Consider the following 24544-nt stretch of genomic DNA (forward strand, 5'->3'; position numbering starts at 1 on the left):
CTGAAGGTGCAGTGTGGTGGGGTAACTTCCAGGACACCCTAAGGACATGGGCAGTAATGGGGAGAACCCAGATAAAATCCTGGTCACTTTGCCAGTGAGGCTGTGAGGCCACTCCCTCTTTTTGCTGGCTGACAAGAGAAGGCTTGCTGGTCTCATGTGCAGAGTATTCTAGGGCCTCTCAGCCACTGCCTGATGGGATCTGCATAGGGGATTATTGATGAAGGCAAGGTGAGGCAGCTCTTTACAGTAACACATGCCTCGCTCTGGGACGGCAGCCAGGCAGCTAATTAGAGAGCCCAGCAGCTGTCCAGCCTTTCAGGCAGCAAGCAGCAGCTACTGATTGCCGGGGGTGGGAATGGGAGGAAACAGACATGGGACCAGAGACCACCCTCCAAGGTGATGGAGTTGGGTGGTCAGGGTTTGCTCAGTGGGGGACTTTGAGAGGGGCGTGTGAGATAGAGTGGGCTAGATGGGGAGGAGGAAGGGGGAGAGGAGAGGAAAAGGACAGGTGGCCTCCAAGTGAGACAGAAGACAGTGGGGTGAGACGTTGGGCAGGCGGGGCAATGCAGCTTCCAAGCTCAGAGCAAGGGGCACAGAGGGGAAGGACAGGGCCCCGTGGGGTTGGGGCCTGGCTCCCATCTCCATGCACCTTCCCCATGCCAGGCAGGCTCCCACGGCCTGGGCCTCTCCTTGCTTCCTGGGGGAGCTGGACAGACACAGGCTTTCCCCTCAGGGGATCTGGAATACTGATTGCTTTTATAGTTGAGCTTGGCCCCTCCTTGGTGTAGGAAGTTACCAGATCCATTTGTGCTCAGGGCTTTTCTTACTCTAGGATAAGTAAAAGTGGTTGTTCTGAGTCACGTGGGAAGAACAGGGGGCTTTGAGTAACCAGAGGGCTCCCCAGTGGGCCTTTAGGCATCTTCTATACTTTGTGGGCACCTAGGTCAGAGTGTGGTGTAATAAGAAATGTATTCGGTCTTTGTCCCAGGTCCCTGTCATAGAGCTCCTAAAACCCTTGAAATTTCCTGAGTGAAATGAATGTCTTTTGTTATTCATAATAAGCATCTTCGATAACACCTGAGTTTATGCTAATGAAGTTACTGGGGAAGTGGTGGGGTGGTGGAGGGGCTAGACAGCCTCAGGATGGAGCCAGTCACCAGAAAGACCAAATGCTTAGAGGATTAGAACATTTGGCCCCACCCTCCAACCTCCAAGAAAGGTGTGGGAGGGTGGAGATCAAGCTACATGAAAACTCTTGAACAAGATTTGATAGGTTTCTGGGTGGCTGAACATGTGGCGGTGCTGGTGGGTGACCCCCAATACCTCACCCTATTCATCTCTCCACCTGGCTGTTCATCTGCACCCTTTGTAATAAGTCAGTAAAGGTAAGTGTTTCCCGGGGTTCTGTGAGCCATCCTAGCAAATTAATAGAACCCAAGGAGGGGGTCATGGGAACCCTGGTTTGTAACCAATTGTTCAGAAGTATAGGTGATGATCTACTTGTGACTGGCATCTGAAGTGGGGGCAGTCTTGTGGGACTGAGCCCTCAAAATGTGGGATCTGCTGCTATCTCAGGATAGATAGCATCAGAGTTTAAATGAACTGTAGAAGACCCAGCTGGTGTCTGCTGGAGAAATGTTTGGTGTGGGGGACCTCCTCCATGCCCACCCCATATCTGGTCACAGAAGTGTTCTGCTTTGAGTGTGAGAGCAGAAGGAACAAACTCTTTTTCCTTTACAGGGAAATTTGGGGAGTGTTAAGGAAAAGGAGAGTGGGGGTAAAAAAGCAGAGGTAGTGTTTGCCTGCATGCTTTCTGGCTCCAGTGTTAGGTTCCAGGCTAAGGAGATGATGAGGGGCCAGGGAGACAGATCTGGTTTTTCGGTTCTGGTCAGAGAAACAGAGACTCAATCCTGCAAGCCCAGCTTACCTTAAATAGTTATAGGAAAGGAGAGAAAACGGTACAAAGGGAATTTCCTGCCGGTAGCCTCTTTGGGAAGTGGATCCTACGTGCATGAAAACTGATGTGGCTCTTGAGAGTGCCAGCACATTGTAGAAATAACAGAACAGGAGTTGTTATTCTCTGACCTGAACCTGCGCTTGGCCCCTTGCCCACGTAAGAGCCTGCAGTATCTCCCCTGATGCCTGGAACGGTCTGTTCCTGCCCCAGTCTTCCTTGTGTGATGTTGGACATGTCTTCTGTATTGTGCAAACCCAGGCCGCCCACTCTGCCTCTCTTCATTCTCTGCTGGTGCAATGGCTCCTGGAGATGGGAGAAAGGAGAGTGAGCACACTCCTTGCTTCCTTCACCTGCAGAGACAGCCTTGCCTGTAGTAAACCAACATGTACGGCCCATCTGTGATGGTGGCCTATAAATTAGAGAAAAACACAAGACATTGCTATGTTTGATTAGTAACATTGGATGTTTCAGTCGCCCAAGAATTTAAATGTAGCTGGGCCCTTCTCCACCTTGCCTGTCCATCCATCCAGCAGAAATTTTATGATCTCAAGAAATTCATAACGTGGTTGGGGAAACAGACACATAGAAATAATTTTAAGATGGGATGACATGTTTCAGTTGAAGGATGGTCAGATCCCCCTGGGAACATCAGTGATGGAATGACCTGGAGGCTGTGGGATGGCATTGCAAAGGAGTGAGGAGGGAGCAGGGTCTGGAAGAAGGAGTCAGAATGGTGGCTGCAGAGGAGGGCAGGAGAGATGACAGGGCTTGAAACAGGCCAGTGGTCTCTGCTTCTTCACGCTCCCAGCAATGTCTCTGGCATATTGACCAGAAGCTGCATGGACAAACTCAGCTATAAGTTTGCAAAATAAGCAGCTTACTCGGAACAGACTAAGTAGATTACACTGACTTGAAGACCCTTGCATGCAGATGTGTGCCTTAAGGATGAGATTTGGGTGGGAAGCAGTTCGAAGGCACATCGTATGGGGACAGGCTGATTCTGGAGGCTGAGGACTGGGATTTGAATCAAATGTTTGGATTTGTCCAAATCTCTTAATGTCCTGAACCCTCTGTGTTTTCATTTCTAAAATAGAGGTGACCATTTCTGCCCTTCCTGCCCCTCAGGAGCCTGAGAAAATCATGAGAGATGATCTAAGTTCTATCCATATGTTAGTTGCTATAAGGGCTCATCCTTCATTCATATGCTCCAAGAACCTCTGGTTCAGGTCCTGCAGTCCTCAAAGGAGCCTCATGTCCTCTGTCCCCTGGGACCTACTCTGGGGGGATAGGGAGTGTCAGTGAGGCCTAGGGACAGCTTATGCACTTGGAGGAAGAGGTGCAACATCATCTCGTCCTCCCTGCAGCTAAGTTTTTCCTGGGGAAAAAGCCTGCAGACCAGGAAGCGGGAGGTGTCTGGTGGGACGCTGCCCTCAAAAGGAGCCTTTCTGAGTGCTGGGGCTTCATCTGCCAGGGCTGCACCCCAGCAGGCAGTAGGCTCCCAGAGCTGGCTGCAGTAACCCGCAGGCTGTGCCGGCAGGATGTGGTCTTTGGTTTCTGTTTCTGTTTTAGTTCTGACTTGTGTCGTGGATGTGGCTGAGGGCCTAGGCTGGGGAGAAGTCTCCACAGGTGGGATTGAACTCCCCAGGCACATGGTCCTTGTGGTGCTGGTGGAGAGGGAGTCCCAGAGGGTTCGGACATGCCCCGTTAAAGCCTTTTCCTCAAGGTGATAGGTACGTGTCAAGGTGACCCCTGTCCGCCATCCGGCAGGCTGGGAGAAGCAGGAAAGATGGACAGATCAGGGAGGGTTGGAGGGTCCTGTTTGTGAAGGAGCTGAGCACAGCAAGGCAAGGCTGAGCACAGCAGCCCACTGTGATGCTCTCAGTGCAGAGGCCCCGAGGGGAGACCCAGGGGAGCACCCCCCAAAACCACACCATACAGTGAGTTTCAGGTCCCCCACTCCTGCCCTTTCACTTCTCCTTGGCTGCCTGGCTGCCTCACAGGTTGTCTGCTTGAGCAAGGGCCCAAGTGGCCTCTACTCAGAGAGCCTGGGCGTCAGAGGGGAGGGGGGAAGGTGGACGTGGGCATCAGCACAGACCAGCGCCTCTGGTCCATCCTGCCTGGTCATCCACAGGGGGGTGCCAGCTCCCACCCCCAGCCACATACTGTTCTCAGCTTCTGAGTGGCTGGGCTGTCCCAGAGGGCCATGCTGGTCCTGAGTGCTGTCCTTGGGCATATGCAGATGGTGCTGTATCCAGGGGGTTTTCAGGGAAGCTTTAGCACTTTCATATTAAAACAAAAAATGTTGGAATCTCCATTAAATAGTCAAGTCTTAGGGATAGTATTAAAAATGTGTACATGGCTGGCCAGGCACAGTGGCTCACGCCTATAATCCTAGCACTTTGCGAGGCTGAGGTGTGAGGGTTGGCCAAGAGCTTGAGACCAGCCTGGTCAACATAGCAAGACCTGTCTCTACTTGATTTTTTTTTTTTTAAAGTACATGGCAAAGGGCATTATAAAGTAAGATTTGTATTAGCTTGTAGCTGGTTACTGATGTTCATAGGAAGGGCCTCAACCATAATAATGGTAAAATAAGAAAATGAGTTGAATAAATATTAGAGAGGTAGAATTAATATTAGAGAGGTAGAATTGTACATAGAAAGGTTTAGCACACATTTTGTTTTTCTGCACGAGTGGTTGTTCTCTGCTTTCAAAGTGCTGAAACAAATGTCCTACATTGTCTGCCTTCCATGAGGTTCTGACCGCCCTTGAGAACAGATGTACCCACTACAGGGTGAAGGTAAGAGTGTAATTTGAAGCTGAATGAGAATGGAGCTGGATTCTAAAATTATATCCCCTCTCAGATTCACAAGTGTTCACACATTCAGGCAAGAAGCCCTAAGTCCTAACCCCCGACATGTGGATTGTCCAGGACCATCCCAGACTCTTGTGGCTGGATTAATTAGACCTGAGCAAACTGGATGCAAAGAGGAGGGGGCAGGTTCCAGGAGGGGGCCCTGGTGGCCAGGGTGGGATGAGTGTCTGGTGCTGAGCCCAGAGCCCAGGCCCTTGCACTGTTTACTTTGGATCTGCTGGGGGCAGTTTAAGCTAATAAAAGCCTCCTCTTTTATTCCCAGGGACACATGGAAGTTGCCAGCCCCTCAGCCAAGGATCAGCTGAGTCCTAGGGCTGATGCTTGCCTACATTGCTGAGAATGGCACTGAGGCCCAGCCAACCAAGGTTAACCCAGGACACTCCTGGACAGTGATCCTGATGTCTGTTGTGAGCTGCACACTCAAGGGTGTGATAAGTGAGTATGTTACAAGCACCCAGGGGATCACCAGCCCAGTGATCTTGCCTGCTCGGCACCTCATCAGCATGGGCACGAGTCTGGAGGTTCTAGTTCTGAGTCTGTTCCCCATCCAAGGTCCTGTCACAGGGCTGCAGTTCTGCAGTGGGAAGGGAATGTCAAGCAAAATATTGGGCCATCACATGCTGGAGCCGTCTTATGGCCACGTGGCCTCTAAAAACCAGGCCAGACCCAGTGTATTAGTTCGTTTTCATGCTGCTGATAAAGACATACCTAAGACTGGAAAATGTATACAGAAAAAGAGGGTTAATTCCACATGTCTGGGGAAGCCTCACAATCATGGTGGAAGGCAAGGAGAAGCAAGTCACATCTTACAAGGATGGTGGCAGGCAAAGAGAGAGAGCTTGTGCAGGGAAACTCCCCCTTATAAAACCATCAGATCATCCGGGCACAGTGGCTCATGCCTGTAATCCGAGCACTTTGGGAGGCTGAGGTGGGCAGATCACAAGGTCAACAGATTGAGACCATCCTGGCCAACATGGTGAAACCCCATCTGTACTAAAAATACAAAAATCAGCTGGGTGTTGTGGCATGTGCCTGTGGTCCCAGCTACTCAGGAGGCTGAGGCAGGAGAATCGCTTGATCCTGGGAGGCAGGGGTTGCAGTGAGCCAAGATAGTGCCATTGCACCCCAGCCTGGCAACAGAGCAAGACTCTGTCTCAAAACAAAACAAAACAAAACAAAACAAAAACCCATCAGATCTCATGAGACTTATTCACTATCAAGAGAATAGCACGAGAAAGACCTGGCCCCATGATTCAATTACCTCCCACCCAGTTCCTCCCACAACATGTGGAAATTCAAGAAGAGATTTGGGTGGAGACACAGCCAAATCATATCATTCAGATTGGCTGGCGTGAGTGAAGCAAGCACCCACACCTGGGAAACAGCATCTAGTTTGGCCGTCAGGCTTCAGATCTGTGCAGTGAGGACCGTGCATCACCTGGGACTGGACTTTGCCCGGAAGCCATGAGCAATGCATGTGGTGCTGGTCTAGGAGGCCCGGAGTAGGGCATCCAGGGCCCTGGGAGGTGGGGGGATTTGTGAGCCTTAGCTGCCATAAGAGTGACCACCACGGGATCTGGAGGAGCAGGTCCTCTTGCTTTTGCCACATGTCAGCAGCAGCATCTCTTCCTCAGCAAGACAAGCTCGAGGTAGGGTGAGAGGCTCCTAACTGCACAGCTCTGCCTGTCCTCACAGACCTTTCTTTCCAGCCTCAGCCCCTGGCTTTTCCTTGATGATGCCTTAAAAAATGACAATTGGCTGCTTTCCCAACCCCCAGAGGCCTGTCTGGCCTGAAGGCTGTTATGTCTGTGCAGGGCCCTAGCCTGGTGGGATCAGAGACCTGCAGGAAGGAAGCTCCCCAGAAGGCATGGCAGGCAGAGCTGGGCTTTTGCAATCTTGAACAGACAAGCTTTTTTCGGAGTTCCCAGGCTGGTCGATGGGAGCCCAGAGCTTCAGATTCCATGCAGGAATTCGCAGGGAGTAGAAAAGGGGTAATCAGGTCTGTTTCCACTTTAGGTAGATCTTGACTCTCCTAGTTGAGAGTTTATAATTCAGGGCCAGAATCTGTTTTCCACTCAGCCTGGGCTTGCAAAGTCAGTTTGACTGGAGTGTTTTTCAGGAAGTGTGTTCTTGAGTTGATTTGTAGCCAGTGTGGTGTGAGCAAGCCTAGACTGTAGGAGGGGGGTTGGGGGTAAAGAGATGGCCATGGATGCCTCTGTGGGAATGTGGTGACTCAGATGGGAGACACATCTCCCCAGAGCAATTTATGCCATCAGCCTTAAGGCTGTTGTACCGTTTGGTTCAGTGATTCCCCTTCTGGAATTATCCATTAAGATATCTTATTAGGAAATAGTACCAGAGAAGAAAAGGGCTGCATTATTCCATTACAGGCACTAAAGGTAATTCTCGTTATCTCATCTGTAGTAGTAGAAATGGGAAACAACTCTTCCCTTTGGACATCCAGGTTAAGTAAATTACAGTTTTCCACTTGCTGGAATATTACACAGCCATGATAATAATGAGCACAGAGGCTATATGACAACTTGGAAAAGTAGTCATGACAAGTAAAAATGGCAGGTTGCAGAATAAGTATATTATGGTGACTTGTAAAATACACACATAGGAAAATATTGCAAAGGAGAAATGGTAATCGCTGTTAGTTCAGAATTATGAATGCTTTTTCTTTTTTTTTCTTTATTAGAAGTGAGGTCTCACTATGTTGCCCAGGCTGGTCTCAAACTCCTGGGCTCAAGCAGTCCTCCCGCCTCAGCCTCCCAAAATGCTGGGATTACAGGTGTGAGCCCCCACGCCTGGCCTATGAATGCTTTTTCTATGATGCATGGATTGGCTTTTTAAAAGATAAAATTGAATCTGGATGACTACACAACGTACCATTAATAGTGACTTTCTCTAAGATGTGTGATTACAGGGAACTTTTGCTTTCTGTGTCATTCTGTAATGTTTAAATTTCAGCTGTGAGCACATGTTGCTTTTACAATTAGAAAAAATTAAATGCTAGAATTAAACATTTTAGAAGGCTGTATTTCTCAAGAAAGGAGGGAAGAGAGACTGAGGCAGCTAGCTGTTTATACCTGCCCTCATCAGTGTTTAAGGGCCTGGGCCTGTTTGGGCCCATTCATCTGTCCATTCATTCCACAAGTATTACTAGGTATTATTGCCAGGCACCACTCTAGGCACTGATTACACAGCAATGAACAAGACAGCGCCCCTGCCCTCATGAAGCTTTCATTCTAGTTGAGGAGAGACAGACCATAAATAAGTAGTAACATATCAGAAAGTAAAAGTGCTATGTAGAAAATAAAATGGAATGGTGTGAGTGACAGAGAGCTATTTTGGACTGGGGAATCAAAAGTCCCTGAGATACGACAGCTGAGCTGAGATCTGAATGGTAACAGCAAGGCAGCCACATACAGGTCTGGGATGCCAGCCTGCCAGCCCCCCTGTGCAGGGCGCCCTTCACTTCTTGATCCCCAGGGACCTCTGTGCCAGAACTGATTCCATCCCCCAAGCCCACTCACCCTGCCCTGCCTCCTGCTGGGGTTTGCTTGGGATCTGAGGCCCCCTGAAATCCTCTGTGTTCGGACTGCTGCTCCTGACATGCTGGCTGTTGCTCCTCTGGGCAGCTGGTCCCTGCTCTTGGCTGGTGTCTCCATGGCAGGCTGGGCCATCTGAGACTCCCAGGAGCACTGGGGTGGGCTGGCAGTCAGGAGGCCTCTGGGTTGTGTGTGTCCTGGTGAGGGGCCTTTGAATGACGCATGCCTTGAGGCCTGCGGGTTGGTTGCTGTCATGGTCCTGTGACCGTCACCTTTGACCCTGGAGGGCCTCTGTGTGGATCCTGAGGAACAGGCTGGGAGCCTTTAGGAACTCTGACAGCCAGTTGGGAGGTTTGTTAATGATCCACCTAGAAGTTCACAACCTTCTCCTTGCTTCCTGTTGTCTCTCCACATACCGTCCCAGCCTTCCAGAAGCAGGAACTCAGAAAATAGTAGTGCCCTCAGAGGAGCCTGTAGTCAGCCTCGGGGGCAGTGCAGTGTGCTGATTAGGAGCAAAGACTCTGGAGCCAGATTTGTGGAGTTTGAATCCCAGCCTTGCCTTTTATAGTTATTAGTATGTAGGCTCGGCCAGGTGTGGTGGCTCATGCCTACAATCCCAGCACTTTGGGAGGCCGAGGCAGGCAGATCACTTGAGGTCAGGAGTTCAAGACCAGCCTGGCCAACATGGTGAATCCTCGTCTCTACTAAAAATACAAAAATTAGCTGGGTGTGGTTGCAGGAACCTGTAATCCCAGCCTCTTGGGAGGCTGAGGCATGAGAATTGCTTGAACCTGGGCTCACTTGCAGTGAGCCAAGTTCACGCCACTGCACTCCAGCCTGGGTGACAGAGTGAGACTCCATCTAAAAAACCAAAAAACAAACAAACAAAAAAAGAATGTAGCCTCTTTCTGCCTCACTTTCCCCATCTGTAAAATGGGCTTGAGAATTTTTTGAGTTAATACATAGAAATACTGAGAAGAGCACCTGGTTATTATTATTATTGTGACTTGGGAGTGGAGGGAGGACTTCATCAAGGCCTGCAGTATCACTAATCCCAGGGGTTTTCCTTGGGGGGTGCCCACAGCAAGAGGGTGGAAGTCTGCGGCATGTACACCAGCCAGTGGCTACAGGAGTTTCCCTCCACTTGCTTCCCTTCTGGCCCTGAGCAAGCCCTGTTTTCCTTCCTGCTAACCTGATGACAACAGGGGAGGTTCAGGGAGGTTTCTGCCCTTTCCTCATCGAAGCCACTCACCTTCAGCACAGAGCCACCCAGGGGCTCCTGAAGCTGTCCCCCACTGCCTTGCCCTGAGGGGTCTCCTAGAAGGGCTGTGGGTCTCCCCAGAACATGGAACTGTAGTGATGGGGGTGCCTGGGGATGGGGAGTGAAGCTTGGGAAGTGAGTGGAGTGAAAGCGGAAGGCCTTCCCAGCCCGGTTGCATGGGAGGGGAATCCTGATTTTCTGGCCAGATGCTTCTCTGGACAAAAATTCCCAGAGTCACTGTGTTGTGGCACCTTAGCCCCCTGAATCAAGATGGGAGTTTTTGACAAAACCAATGGCAGTTATTCCATCTGGATTTGCCTTTAGCCTGTCTTAGACTTTTATGGCAGCCTCTTTACCCCTCTCAACTGCTGGCCTTCTCCCCCGCCACCCTGTGGAACAGCAGGCTCGGAGAGCAGCCGGTGAGATGCTCTTAGTGAGCAGGGCTCTGAAAGCCAGCTCCCCTTCCCCTTCCCCATCACCTGTTCCTTTGGAGGGGTAGTTCCCAGCCCTCACAAGTCACCTTGAGTCCTGGCCCTTCGCTGGGACCCTGTTTGCCCAGGCCCTTTCATCAGGTATGAGGACTCTTGGATGTGAGTGTTGTTCAGTCAAACCCTGCTTGTGAAGCTGTCCTTTGCTCTCCAAATTCTGTCCTCCTGCATTCAACCTTGCTCACACTCTCCTCCTCTTCAATCCACCCTGATTTTCTGTTCCTGGGCTGTCCTATCTTCATGTCACAGGTCTCAGGACAGTTTTGTTTGTCACCAGGAGAAAGAAGCCAAGGTCCCCTGAGCTGCCGGTTTTTCCTGCAGCAGGCTTTCCCGGGGCTCTGATCCCAGGGCTGAGCAAGGAGCTAGTGGAAGGGGCCTAGGGGTAAAGGGAGTCAGGTGGGTAGAGGCCGGGGCAGGGAATATGGGCCTGTCAGGCCCTGTATCGGGTGGGTGAGCCTGTCCTATCTCAAAGTTAAGCACAGCTCCTGTGCTGATTAGAAATGGGTTTGGAGAGTGGGGTTCTGAAAACGCATCCAAGTCAATGCCCAGCCTCTAATATTATCATCTTCCCCACCACACTGGGAGCTGCCACCTCAGCCAATGACACTGTCTCCTATTCCTTTCTCTTCAACCCCATCTTCTGCCCTGACGCAGGTCTTTCATTTCCCCTGCTGGTCTTGCATGGACCAGCTATGTTCTCCTAGTTCCGCCCTCGGACACTGTCTGACATTGCCATGGTGTGCTTCCCCTCCATCTACTACCCATGGCTTCCTGCTGCCCAGAAACAGAATCTGGGCTTGGGGCACACCCTGTTTCTCTCTCTCCCATCTTGCTTCTTTTTCTTTCTTTCTTTTTTAAGAGACAGGGTCTTGCTCATTGTCCATGCTGGAGTGCAGTGTCACAATCATAGCTCACTGTAGCCTCAAACTCTTGAACTCAAGGGATCCCCCTGCCTTAGTGTCTGGGACTACAGGCACACCACATCAAACCAGGCTACTTTTTTTTCGTTTTATAGAGATGGTGGTCTCGCTATGTTGCCTAGGCTGGTCTCGAACTCCTGGCCTTAAGCTATTCCCCCACCTCATCCTCCAAAATTGCTGGGACTACAGGCATGAACTCCGTCCTCTCTTCTGTTCAGCAACTTGCTGTCTCTGACCCTAGGTTTCTCTCTCCCTTTGACAGCTACCCCTTTCTTCTTGCTTCTGCTCCGAGGGTTTGGGGGTCTGACTCTCCCAAGTTACCTGCTGGGGTTGGGGAAGAGACTGGACCCTCCCATCTGTTACCAGCTGGGAAACCGTTCTGGGGCATCCCAGAGAGATCAGGGGCAAGAAGAGCAAGGTTTAAAGTCACCTCAAGGCTGGGGTCTGGCCCGAGTGATGAGATCCACACAGTCATGTCAGGCTGCTGCAGGAGAGCCCCGTGAGGTTCCCCTTCCTTCAGCCCAGGCCCTGGGGGTTGGAAGAGCCAGGGGGATATGTGCAGGTCATGGGGCCTGAGTCAGCGTAGGAGGTCCAGAGGTCTCCACATCCCTGTGCTGTGCCATCTGTCTCAGCCCCTCAGTCCGCCTCAGTGTGTTGCCCTGGAGCCTAGATCTGTTCTCTCCTGCCTGGGGGTAGGAGGTATAAGATAAAGTGAGGGGGTGAGAGGCTGTGCCCCTTTCATTCTACTATCGTTTCAAGTCTGCCCCTCGGGCTGGCTCTGACACCCTTCTTCTTCCATTCATCCCTTGGTAGCCACAGGGAAGCTGGAGGCTCACCTTCACTCTCCCCGGATGTCTGTGGGAGTTTTGTTCTCCTGAGGGCCGTATGTGGGGTTATTATTGCCACCCGATTTCTTGGCTCGCTAGCTTGGTGCTCAGGGTTGCGATGAAGACCTAACCTGCTTGACAGGAAGGGCTGCCTGGAGGCTGCCGAGAGCAGGGCACAGTGACCCTGCATAGGGTAGGAGGTGGCGTAAAAGCAGGAGGGGCTGTCCAGAGGCCTGGCTCTGTGCCAGAAATGACGGCTGCCCTTTCTGGAGCCTTAGCTGTATTTTAAGTAGTGTATATGTACTAGTTCATTCATCCTCACAACAGCCTTCTGTGGTCATTACTTCTGTTATCCTCACTTTACCTACAAGGACCCTGAGGCACAGGGTGGTTGGGCAGCATCCATCAGGTCTCGCAGGTGGAAAGCATCAGCCAGGATTCCAACCCAGGCAGTTAGGATCATCTGGGGTCCCTGAACTTAACCAGCTGGCCATATTGAGACCTGTGAGGCATGGTTTGTTGTTGGATGACCCAGGAGGGAAGAGCCTGCAATAATTTTACGTGACTTCAGGATTCTTTGGGTTCATTTGCTTAGTAAATTCATTGAACACCTTCTATACACAAGGTATGAATATGGTGAATACATATTCATTCCACAAGCATTTTTTTTTTATTTTTGAGACAGAGTCTCACTCTGTCACCTAGGCTAGAGTGCAGTGGCGTTATCTTGGCTCACGGCAACCTCCGCCTCCCAGGTTTAAGCGATTCTCCTGCCTCAGCCTCCCGAGTACCTGGGATTACAGGCGCATGCCACCATGCCCGGCTAATTTTTGTATTTTTAGTAGGGATGTGGGTTCACCATGTTGGCCAGGCTGGTCTCGAACTCCTGACCTCAGGTAATCTACCCGCCTCGGCCTCCCAAAGTGCTGGGATTACAGGCATGAGCCACTGCACCCAGCTTCCACAAGCATTTTTTTTTTTTTTTTTTTTTTTTTGAGACAGAATCTTGCTCTGTAGCCCAGGCTGGAGTGCAGTGGCATGATCTCACTCACTGCTACCTCCACCTCCCGGATCCCGGTTCAAGCAATTCTTCTGCCTCAGCCTCCCGAGTAGCTGGGATTACAGGCATACACCATCACGCCCAGCTAATTTTTGTACTTTTAGTAGAGACAGGATTTCACCATGTTGGCCAGGCTGGTCTTGAACTCCTGACCTCACGATCCACCCACCTCGGCCTCCCAAAGTGTTGGGTTACAGGCGTGAGCCACCGTGTCCAGCCTCCATAAGCATTTTTTAAGATGAAATTTTAGTTTTATAAGAGTTATACATACTTGTTAGGAAAAAAAAGTATGCAGAAAAATACAAAGAAAAAAATCACATATGATATCACCATCCAGAGATGATTGTTGTTTAATTTTTTTGTATATGTGCACATACGCATGCCTTTGCAGAATCGGAGTTAGGTTGAATATTCAGTTTTGAATCCTGCTTTTTTCTCTTACCACTATCTTAAACAAGTATTCCTCAGGAGGCTGCTGGTGCTGGCGTTCAGATGAATCCAGTGAAGCAGAGTACTCACTATTACCACAGAGAAGGGAGGGTGCAGAAGTGGGCAGACAGCTCTGGAGTCAGGGTGCTTAGGAAAGTCCTCACAGAGGTGGAGCTGGGTCTTAAAGGAGGGTTCACCGGCCCTGGGTGGGGCCCAGGTAGCAAAAACAGCAAGGTAGAGATCTGGAGGACAGGATTGGAGGCAGGGACAAGTTGTGAAGGGCTTTGCCAGCTGTCCCCAGGGGTTTCAGCTTTATTTACTCTGTAGATGTTGAAGATGCACTCATGGGCTTCAAGTGGCGAGAAACATCGGATTTGCATTTTAGAAAGGTTGCATTTTTTCTACACACTCTTTCATCCTGTGATGAGTGAATTAGAAGGAAGAAGGCAAAGCTGGGAGACCTTTGGAGTCATCCAGGTGAGACATGATGAGGGCGTGAACCAGAGCAGTGGCAGCAATAAGAGTAATGAAGAGGAGGGGATGGATCCCAAAGATATTTAAGAGGTGGTAAGGGTGGGAGTTAGTAGCTGACTTGGTGGCTTTCCCTTGGCCAGTGGGATGTTGGTGGGCATGGCTTAACTAGGGTCTTGAACCACACTTGTGCAGCTGGGCTTGCTCAGCTTTGTGCCTCTGTCCTTGCCATGAGAAGAATATGCCCAGGCAAGTCCACTGGGCCCCGGAGGAGGATGAGAGACAGGTGGAGTGGAGCTACACTGCCCCAGCCATCTGCCAACCACAGATACATGAGCTGTAATAGTAGACGGTAGTTGTTTTAGGCCAGGGTTTTGGGATGATTTGTTATATGGCAATTGCTAACTAAGAAATGTCTTTATTCTTGTCTTGAATGCTTACTGTGTGCTGGGCTTTGTGCCAGGCACTGGGAATACTGTGCTGAACCAGGCAGGCAAGGCCCTCACTCTCAGGAACTCATGTTAGAGTGAGGATGTGGCAGAGGAAGCCAGACAGACTTCAAGACCTCTGGTTCTAACTGGGTGCATGGTGGTGCCATTAATTGGGGTGGGGGTCTTAGGAGAGAAACAGGTTTTGGGGAAAAGACAATGGGTTTGATTTTATTTATTTTTTAGAGACAGGGTCTCACTGCATTGTCTAGGCTGGTCTTGAACTCAAGAGTTCTGGGCTTGAGCGATCCTTCTGCCTCTGCCTCCCAAAGTGCTAGGATTACAGGCATGAGCCACCACACCTGCCCATGGGTTTGATTTAGGAAAGGAGTTGGGGATGCCTGTGGGACATTAGGGGGAGCTGTCTAGGGAAGAGCAGGAACTATAGGTGCAGCACACAGGAAAGAGGTCTGGCTGGGGACCGAAATTCTCAGTATAATATAACAGAAAATAACCTGTAGCAAAGGGAGTGAGACAGAGTAAGTGCTGTAGAAATTCAGAAGAGGAAGAGAGGACTTGGGACCTGGGGGAATGAAAGAGATTTTGTTCTGAAGGTAACCTGTAAGCTGGTTTATACTCACGGAAGTGAGAGAAGAAAGGCACGCCTAACAGAATGAATAGGACCCGCAAAGGCATGGAGATGAAAGAAAGGAAGAGTTGGATTGTGAGGAAAAGGCTGAAGATGTCAATCGGAGCAAGGTCATGAAGAATCTTGAATGGCAGGCCAAGGATGCTGTTGTGTTTCATTAGGAAATAGGGAGCTGTCGAACATTTTTTTTTTTTTGAGATGAAGTTTCGCTCTTGTTGTCCAGGCTGGAGTGCAATGGTGCGATCCCAACTCACTGCAACCTCCACCTCCCAGGTTCAAGTGGTTCTCCTGTCTCAGCCTCCCAAGTAGCTGGGATAACAGGCGCATGCCACCACATTTCAGCTGAAGCAGGCCTGGTCATATTAATACCTACCCATCCATTGTTTTTTTGTATTTTTAGTAGAGACAGGGTTTCATCATATTGGTCAGGCTGGTCTCGAACTCCTGACCTCAGGTGATCCGCCCATCTCCGCCTCCCAAAGTGCTGGGATTACAGGCATGAGCCACTGGGCCCAGCCGCTATCGAGCATTTTTGAGCAGGGGAGTGACATTTGCTACGTATGTCTAAGAGATGGGCAGTCATGTGCAGGGGATGAGTTTTGAAGTAGAAAGCAAGAGATATTGGTTCTAGTCTCAGCTCTGCCATTTACTGGCTCTGGGATATGGGGCAAATGATGTCCCCTCTCTGAGCTCTAACTGTCTCACTCCAAAAAAAATGGGAGTAAAATTTTCTGGCCTTCACATGAATCTTTTTTATTTTATTTATTTATTTATTTACTTATTTATTTATTTTTGGAGACGAAGTCTTGCTCTGTTGCCCAGGCTGGAGTGCAGTGGCACGATCTTGGCTCACTGCAACCTCCGCCTCTTGGGTTCAAGCAATTCTCCTGCCTCAGCCTCCCAAGTAGCTGAGACTACAGGCGTGTGCCACCACAGCCGGCTAATTTTTGTATTTTTAGTAGAGACAGGGTTTCACCATGTTGGCCAGGCTGGTCTCGAACTCCTGACCTCAGGTGATCCACCCGCCTCGGCCTCCCACAGTTCTGGGATTACAGGTGTGAGCCACCGTGCCCAGCCTGAATCTTAATTATGTAAGAACCATGACAAAATGTGAATGAAGTGCTTGGAAGACCACAGAGCAATGCACAAGGATGGGCAGGTATTAATGTGACCAGGCCTATTTCAGCTGAAATGTGAGGCTGGAATTCCCAGACAGGTGTGCCTACTACAGATGTCATTTCCTTAACCTCTGTCTCTTCTCCCACCTTGGAGAGGGGATTGACAGAGATGTGAAGCCATTAGCAGCTGGCAGAGCTGGGATTTATATTCTCAAGCCCTACCTTCCCATTTTTGATGCAGTCCCACACCTCCCTCCACATGAACAGGACATATCATTTAGAGAGGGCCTGCCCAGGAAAGGCCTGCGTCAAGACCACAAAGCACCAGCCTGTGAAACAGTCACTGTCCTCAAGGAGTTCACAGGCTAGTTGGATCATAAGAGCACATACCTCAAAAAGCCATTGGGGTGGCACCTGATAATGGGACAGTTGCTGGTGGAGGGCGAGGAGGAAGTAGAGAGAAGCAGCATGGGAGCCGGGCCTTGAAGACTGGTGGGGTTTAAAAGAGGGGAGGGGAAAGGAGCCAGAAGGACTGGGGAGGACTCTTTCCTGTGTCAATCCATTGGTTTCCCCTCAACACTGAAACCAAACACCAAAACCCCATTTAATGGAGCAAAGACAAATGTGACCACAATGAGAGAACCACCTCACACCCATTAGGATGGCCATTATAAAAACAAAACAGAAAATAACAAGTGTTTGGGGCGGATGTGGAGAAATTGGAAGCCTTGTACATTGCTGATGGGGAATGTAGAATGGTGTGGCCACTGTGGAAAACAGCACAGTGGTTCCTCAGGAAGTTAACTATAGAATTACCATATGATCCAGTATTTCCACGTCTGCATATGTACTTGAAAGAGTTGAAGGCAGGGACTCAGACAGACCTTTGTACACCCGTGTTCATAGCAACCTTATTCTCAGTAGCCAAAAGGTAGAAGCAACCCAGGTGTCCATCAATGGATGAATGGATAAACAAAATATGGTGATATATACAATGGAATATGATTCTGCCTTTAAAAGGAAGGAAATTCTGGCCCGGCGCAGTGGCTCACGCCTGTAATCCTAACGGTCTGGGAGGCCAAGGCGGGAGGATCGCCTGAGCTCAGGGGTTTGTGACCAGCCTCGACAACATGGTGAAACCCTGTCTCTACTAAAATACAAAAATTAGCCGGTCATGGCAGCATGCGCCTGTAGTCCCAGCTACTCAGGAGTCTGAGGCAGGAGAATCGCTTGAACCCAGGGTGCAGAGGTTGCAGTGAGCCAAGATAGCGCCACTGCACTCCAGCCTGGATGAGAGAGCGAGACTCTGTCTCAAAAAAAAAAAAAAAAAAAAAAGAAGGAAATTCTGACATGTGCTGCAACATGGATGAACCTTAAAGACGTTAGGCTAAGTAAAAGCTAAGCCAGTTATGCTAAGCCAGTCACAAAAGGACAATGTTTGTATGATTCCACTTATATGAGGCACCCAGAGTAGTCAAATTCATAGAGACAGAAAATAGAATAGTGGTTGCCAGGGGCTGAGGGTATGGGGAATGGGAGTTTGTATTTAATGGGTAGAAAGTTTCTGTTTGGGACAATGAAAAAGTTCTGGAGATGGTTGGTGGTGATAGTTGCACAACAATGTGAATGTACTTAAGACCACTGAATTGTACACTTAAACATGGTTAAAAAGTGGCATGCACACACACAAGGACAAATGTGATGAGTCACTTACATCTCAGAAATATGAGTGACATAGAACTGTTTGAGAAGAAGTGGAGGAAGAAATGGGGTCCCCAGTGGATAGGCCTGCTGAGAAATCAGCAAGTAGTCTAGAAATGGGGCTGATTGGTGGACCAGGCCAGCCGACTCTTCAACTGACCACAAATAATCCAAAAAAGCTGTAGGGAGTACAGACACCTCCCTCTAAGTAGCATTTGGGCAGAGTTGCAGAGAAGTCTGTGGGGTGGGTGGGTTATTCTGTTCTTTGCTCTGTTTTGTTGTTGTTGTTGTTTTGTTTTTTTGGAGGCAGAGTCTCACTCTGTCGCCCAGGCTGGAGTGCAGTGGCGCAATCTTGGCTCACTGCAACCTCTGCCTTGCGGGTTCAAGTGATTCTCCTGTCTCAGCTTCCCAAGTAGCTGGGATTACAGGAGCGGGCCACCACGCCCGGCTAATTTTTGTATTTTTAGTAGAGACGGGGTTTCACCATGATGGGCAGGCTGGTTTGGAACTCCTGACCTCAAGTGATCCGCCTGCCTTGGCCTCCCAAAGCGCTGGGATTACAGGCGTGACCCACCGCGCCCGGCCCTCACCTGTCTCTCTTGTGCCCCCCGCAGCCAGCCCCAGTCGGCGCCATGGCCTCTGCCGAGCCCCTGACGGCGCTGTCCCGCTGGTACCTGTACGCCATCCACGGCTACTTCTGCGAGGTGATGTTCACGGCGGCCTGGGAGTTTGTGGTGAACTTGAACTGGAAGTTCCCTGGGGTCACAAGCGTGTGGGCCCTCTTCATCTACGGCACCTCCATCCTCATCGTGGAGCGCATGTACCTGCGGCTGCGCGGCCGCTGCCCGCTGCTCCTGCGCTGCCTCATCTACACGCTCTGGACCTACCTGTGGGAGTTCACCACCGGCTTCATCCTGCGCCAGTTCAACGCCTGCCCCTGGGACTACTCCCAGTTCGACTTTGACTTCATGGGCCTCATCACCCTGGAGTACGCCGTGCCCTGGTTCTGCGGGGCCCTCATCATGGAGCAGTTCATCATCCGCAACACCCTCCGCCTCCGCTTCGACAAGGACGCTGAGCCCGGGGAGCCCAGCGGCGCCCTAGCCCTGGCCAACGGCCACGTCAAGACTGACTGAGTAGGAAGCGGGTGGGGGGCCTGGGGATCTCTCATGGAACTCATGGACAAAGAGACCAAGCTGGTGAGGTTGCCCCATCCATGCAGCAAAAGCCCTGCTCCGGCCAAGCCTCAGCCTTGTAGGGCACACAGAGCCCCCTAACCTCCGCAGGGGCCGGTGTTGGGGGGCCTTGGTCAGGTGTTGGGGAATGGGGTGTGGAGGCAGCAGAGGGACATTGGGAAGGGTCCATGGATCGTGGCCCAGCTCAGGGGTTGGTGCCAGGAGGCCTGTGGCTGAGCAGCGATGGACTATGTAGTTGACTTTGGAAGCAGCAGGCCCTGTCCTGGCTAAGGGACAATGAGAATGGGGCCGCAGGTGGGAGGCAAGGCCTGACCTCCCTCCCTCTGATCTGGATTTAGTTGAGCTTTGGCTGGTTCCATTAGGCAATATTCAGGTGCTTGCTTGCAACCAATACCTCCCCAGGGGCCTGCTGAGCTGCAGCCGAGGAGAGACTGGACAGCCAGGAGGCTGCGTGGCAGCAACGCTGGTCTGCAAGGGCTGGGAGACCCTCCCTTGGCTCCTCTCCCCTCCCCCAGGGCCCTGCGCTGCTCCCTTGGCCTTCTGGGGCCCCCGTGGTGCTGGATTCCCACCAACCTTGGGCTTTTGGAGGTTTCAATCCCCGTGTGTTCGGTGGCGTTTCCCCCTTTTCTGTCTTGTTTTCAAAGCCTTTACCACTAGCGGCTCTTTATTCACGTCGGTCACCACACCTGCCCCCGCCAGCTCCCTAGCCAGCGCAGGAGCTGCCGGAGATGGAGCCCTGAGACACCCCCAACCGCCACCCCCTTGCAGCCCTTCCCTCCACTGTTCCGGCTGGCCTGATGCCTGGGGAGTTCCTGAGTTACACCTCCCTACCCCCGGTCTAGTGGGCTGTGGCAGTGCTCCCTTCTCAGTGGCTCAGCTGAGAACAAATGATCCCCTCCAATGCGCAGGCAGGCTGAGTTAGGCCCTGTGGATCCACAGTGGGGACCTAGAGGCAAGTCAGTTCGGTGGGGAAAAAGCAGAGTTCTAGGTCATCTATTCCCTGCCTGGTTTATTTTCAAGCCAAAACGGAGCAGTCTAGCTTTCTATGGGATGGAGAAGCCAAGTATCCAGCATTGGAGACTGATGGAGAATGCGAGGAAGAAAGAGAGGACCTTGCAGCTGTAGAAGGCTCCTTGGAGCCTCCTTTGTGGGAGGATATCAGTTCTGGTTCTGCCATAGCCTCAGCCCTGGTAGCAGAACCTCAGGGCTGCGCCTCTCCCTAAACTCCTCCCAGCAAGGCTGACCCTTTGAGCTTACTCCTTAAACTCATTAAAAGTATTAATCCTGCCACACTCATGGGCATTGACACCTTGGTTCCCCTGCCCCACTTTGTCCTGTGACAGGTCCATTGCTGGCAGTGGACAGGTGAAATACTCACTCCAGCCTACTTCCGGCTCTGACTCTCACTCCTCAAGGGGAAGGGTCTGTTAGAAAGTGGCCCATCCCATGGTACATGGTCTCTTCTTGACCACACTAGGACTCTTAGGTAGAAATAGCCTTCCCCTTTTTATGGATCATTACAAAGTGACGGTATCACCTGTGAAGAGAATGTCGTCTTCCCTGCTGGCTGCCCTGCCCATACTGTGCAGGGTGTGGTGGGGTGCACGACGTGGTGGGGTGGGCCACAGTTGTGTCCTAGGTCTGGAGAAAAGCTTGCAGACTCTGCCTTTGGCAGGATTTTCTGCAGTTAGCCCTGTCCAGAGCAGAACGAAGGGTATTTCCTAGCCTATTTCCTGGGCAGGCTCCTCAAATCCAGGGATGAACTACTTTCTGCAGCGGCCAGCCCTCCTTTTGATTTTATTGTGGCCCCAATTCCAGGGCTTTGGGGGTTACAGAGAATCAGGCTTCCGGTGGGAGTAGATTGTTTTCCATCTATAGGTGGAGAAAATTCCAGGAGGAGAATATTGTCTGGCTTCCCTGTTCTCTCTGGGCAATTGTTTCCTTGGTTCTCTCTCCAACTCCATGTTGTCTTAGTCTGCCAGCACCCCTCGAGGCCTTCCATGTGGGCCCCTAGACCACACTACCCACCTTCACACTCGCATTCCACAACTGAGTCCAGTGGCCAGCTTGTTGATGCCTCCATAATTCTCAGCCAGAGCAAGTCCTTGGTTGGCCCACCAGGTCTTGCTGCTCCAGAAGTTGCCTTGTGGGCATTCCCTGGCACCATTTCCTCTCTGGGTCCTATAAGTTCCCAAGTGCAGGAGGTCCTGGGGGTATGCCTGTGTGCCTGGCAACATCCAGCATAGTGTTTCTGCTCCATCTAGGTGTCCCATTTCTCCAATTGCCCCTCATAAGGCATCAAACCTCCAGCAAAGGAAGGCAACAACCCATGGCCTGACCACGGGATCTACAGGTTCAGATCTCACCAGGGATAGCCCACACTTCAACTCTTGCTTTTTTTGGGTATCACGGCCCCAATCCCTTAGTGGCCAGGGACTCAGAGTTTGGAATAATCCCAGCCCTGCCAAGCATTAAGGGTGCTGGTGGGGAGTGTTTGCTGGCTGTTCATGAACCTCTGGTGTCCTGGGCCTCTCTCCACTGGACATGGCAGCATCTCTGGTTACAGATTGCAATGTGTTGCCCTGCATGGTTGAACTGCTTCTGACGCCTGCTAGGCATCCCATGTGCCCTGTCCCCTCTTCAATGCCATTGAGTCACAATGGCCTATGCTTATTCACAGCAATAATACCTAGGGAGTCCCCATGAAGCCCTTTTGTCCTGGTCCCTCACTCTGCATGGGTCTCCTGGGGAGGCAGCTGCTGAGTGGGTCAGTTCATGAGAACCTGCATTTATGAAGCCCTGGGCTGTGCAGGCATCACCCTGGGATGCAGACAGGTGAGAGGCCCAGCCCTTAGGGGAGCCATGGCAGGGAGAGTGCCTTCCACCCTGAGGCCACCCAAACCTGGAGGAGCTGCAGGCCCCAGCTCTGCTAAAGGGCCTTTGAGGTGGGTGGGACTGTCTCCCAGTTGGGCAGCTCTTGAGAAGGAACACGACTGGTTTGTGTGCCCATTGCCTGCTCTGTGTCTCCGTTGGTCCCTCTGTCTCTTCCTTTTCACATTTGTGCACATAAAATATACTGGTGTTTGTGTTCCAGGACTGGCTCTGGCCCATCTGTTTTTCCTCTTTTGGAGCCACTTTCTCAGGGGCTCCTGGAGGCCAGGCCCTTTTCACCCTGGCATCATGCCCTCCTGAACCAAGAGGGCTGCTGGGTGGGGCTGCCCCGTGGAGGGGGCAAGTGACACTCCCTGCCAATCCTTCTTGCTGTCTCCGCTCTGACACTCTCTGGTAACCTGAATTCACACCCTGACCCCAATTCTCAGGTGGCATAATGTGATCTAGGCCTTACTTTGGTGCCATGCTCCCAGGCAGAGGGGGATCCCAGGCAGTATCCAGGTTGACTGCAGGTTGGCTGCAGCTGCCCAGGAGACGAGCTCCTCCTGGAAACACCAGCCATGACCTGGGACATCTCATGAGGCAGGAGGGACCAAGCAGGGTGGCTGAGGGTACCCCCAAAGACATAGAAGGCCAGAGCCCTTTACTTTGAAAGTGATGTTACATTGAAAGTCATGCTTCGAAAAAACAGCTCTGCACTCCTCTCTGGCAGCCCTGTTTTTTCGGAGAAGTGCATTTGGAGGGAGTAATCTCTCCCCCTTTATGTACCTCTGCTCCATTGAGCTTCCCTGTCTGCCCACCATCACCACCAGGCCGCTGCCCACTTTCCTCCTTCCAGGAAGAGGATGGAGGGTTCAGAAGTTGCTCAGTCAGGCTGGGCATGGTGGCTCACACCTGTAATCCCAGCACTTTGAGAGGCTGAAGCAGGAGGATTACTTGAGCCCAGAAGTTTGAGACCAGCCTGGGCAACATACAGAGACCACCATCTCTACAAAAAAAAAAAAAAAAGCCAGGCATGGTGGCACACCCCTATATTTCCAAATACTCAGGAGCCTGAATCAGGAGGATCACATGAGCCCAGGAGTTGGAGATTGCAGTGAGCTATGATTGCACCACTGTACTCTGGGTGACAGTGAGACCCTGTCTTGAAGTTGCTCAGTAATTTCAGCTAAACGCAAATGGCATGGGCCCCCTGTCACAGCTGGATTATAGAACACCCACTGCTTTTCTGGATGGAGTAGACAGTGTTCTTTCTAAATCGTCGGGAGGGCCCTCTGCCTCCCTCACTTGAAGGTTTTCATTTCTTTGACTGAAAGCTTTTTACCTTATGAAAATGAGCTAGCATAAATCCCCAGCAGTCATTTACATGTTAGCATAAACAAATATACAAGGTAGTTCTCTCAGAACAAGATTTTACAGAAAGAAAGAGGCAAGCAAAGTGAAACAGGGTCTCCTTTATGGAGCTTCAGAGAAGAGGCAAGAGGCAGGTCCCTGAGCGAGAAGACTGAGGGGGCCCAAGACCCTTTTAAAAAAAAAAATTATTATTATTATTATTTTTGAGACAGAATCTCGCTCTATTACCCAGACTGGAGTGCAGTGGTGCAATCCCGGCTCACTGCAACCTCCGCCTCCCAGGTTTAGGTGATTCTCCCACCTCAGCCTCCCAAGTAGCTGGGATTACAGGTGCATGCCACCAGGCCCGGCTAATTTTTGTATTTTTTAGTAGAGACAGGGTTTTGCCATGTTGACCAGGCTGGTCTCGAACCCCGGCCTCAGGTGATCCACCCGCCTCGGCCTCCCAAAGTGCCAGCTACTTCCCTACTGTACTCAGTGGGCGCCTGCCTTTCTTGACACTTTCCTTCCTCACCTCCTCCACCCCTCCCTCACCCAATCCAAAGGGTACGAACAACACTCTGTTGAAAGAAATGCCCCAGGAGAGCTAACACTAAGGACTTCAGCCACATCTTCTGAAGTCTGCCTGGACTTTGTGAAAGCCTAATGTTTACTGACAGTGAGTACATGACCATAGTCTTGCCTGGTCTTCCTGGGTGCCTATCTCAGAAGGCTGCAATGTTTACACTGCCCCGGTACAACCAAGGGAGGGAAACAGAGGAAAAGGGAGTGACTGATTCCTCATACAGCAGGTTAGAGGAGCCAGGTCTTAAAAATTGAAACACTGGCCAGGTGTGGTGGTAGCTCAAGCCTATAATCCCAGCACTTTGGGAGGCTGAGGTGGGTGGATCACCTGAGGTCAGGAGTTAGAGACCAGCCTGGCCAACATGGTGAAACCCCATCTCTACTAAAAATCCAAAAATTAGCTGGGTTTGGTAGCATATGCCTGTAATCCCAGCTACTTGGGAGGCTGAGGCAGGAGAATCGCTTGAACCCAGGAGGCAGAGGCTGCAGTGAGCCGAGATCGCACCATTGCACTCCAGCCTGGGTGACAGAGGAAGACTCCACCTAAAAAAAAAAAAAAAAAAATTGAAATAGCTGCTGTGGTTTCCAGGCTAGCCTCAAGACTGCCAGTACTGTGACCGCGGCCAGGCACTGAACTTCAGGCCCCACATGCATGCTCTCATTTCTGCCCATTTCAGATGGTCACCATTATTTCTCTGTTTTATGGGAGAGGTCTGTTGGCAAAGAGTTGGCCACCCAGATTTACCACATGTCTCTGCAAAACACTCTTTTGTTCACTATAAGCAGAGACCTTCCACAGGGGGC

The 24544-nt window shown here is 51.1% G+C and overlaps 1 protein-coding gene across 5 annotated transcripts in view; it reads left to right on the forward strand.

Moving 5' to 3' along the window:
* TMEM229B (transmembrane protein 229B) overlaps positions 1-24544 on the forward strand; it is a 61929-nt gene that overhangs the window by 23762 nt on the left and 13623 nt on the right. For 3 of the 5 annotated variants that reach the window (XM_032135052.2, XM_058429350.1, XM_058429349.1), the window contains exons 2-3: positions 5092-5264; positions 18350-23834. In XM_032135052.2, coding sequence (XP_031990943.1) covers positions 18368-18871 — 504 coding nt within the window. In that variant the 5' untranslated portion in view covers positions 5092-5264; positions 18350-18367 and the 3' untranslated portion in view covers positions 18872-23834. Of the gene's footprint in view, positions 1-5091; positions 5265-18349; positions 24019-24544 lie in introns of those variants that run through there. The other 2 variants (XM_032135054.2, XM_032135050.2) reach the window with 2 other exon arrangements.

Source organism: Hylobates moloch, unplaced genomic scaffold (assembly GCF_009828535.3).
Source record: "Hylobates moloch isolate HMO894 unplaced genomic scaffold, HMol_V3 SCAFFOLD_16, whole genome shotgun sequence".
NCBI classification, from domain to species: Eukaryota; Metazoa; Chordata; class Mammalia; order Primates; family Hylobatidae; genus Hylobates; species Hylobates moloch.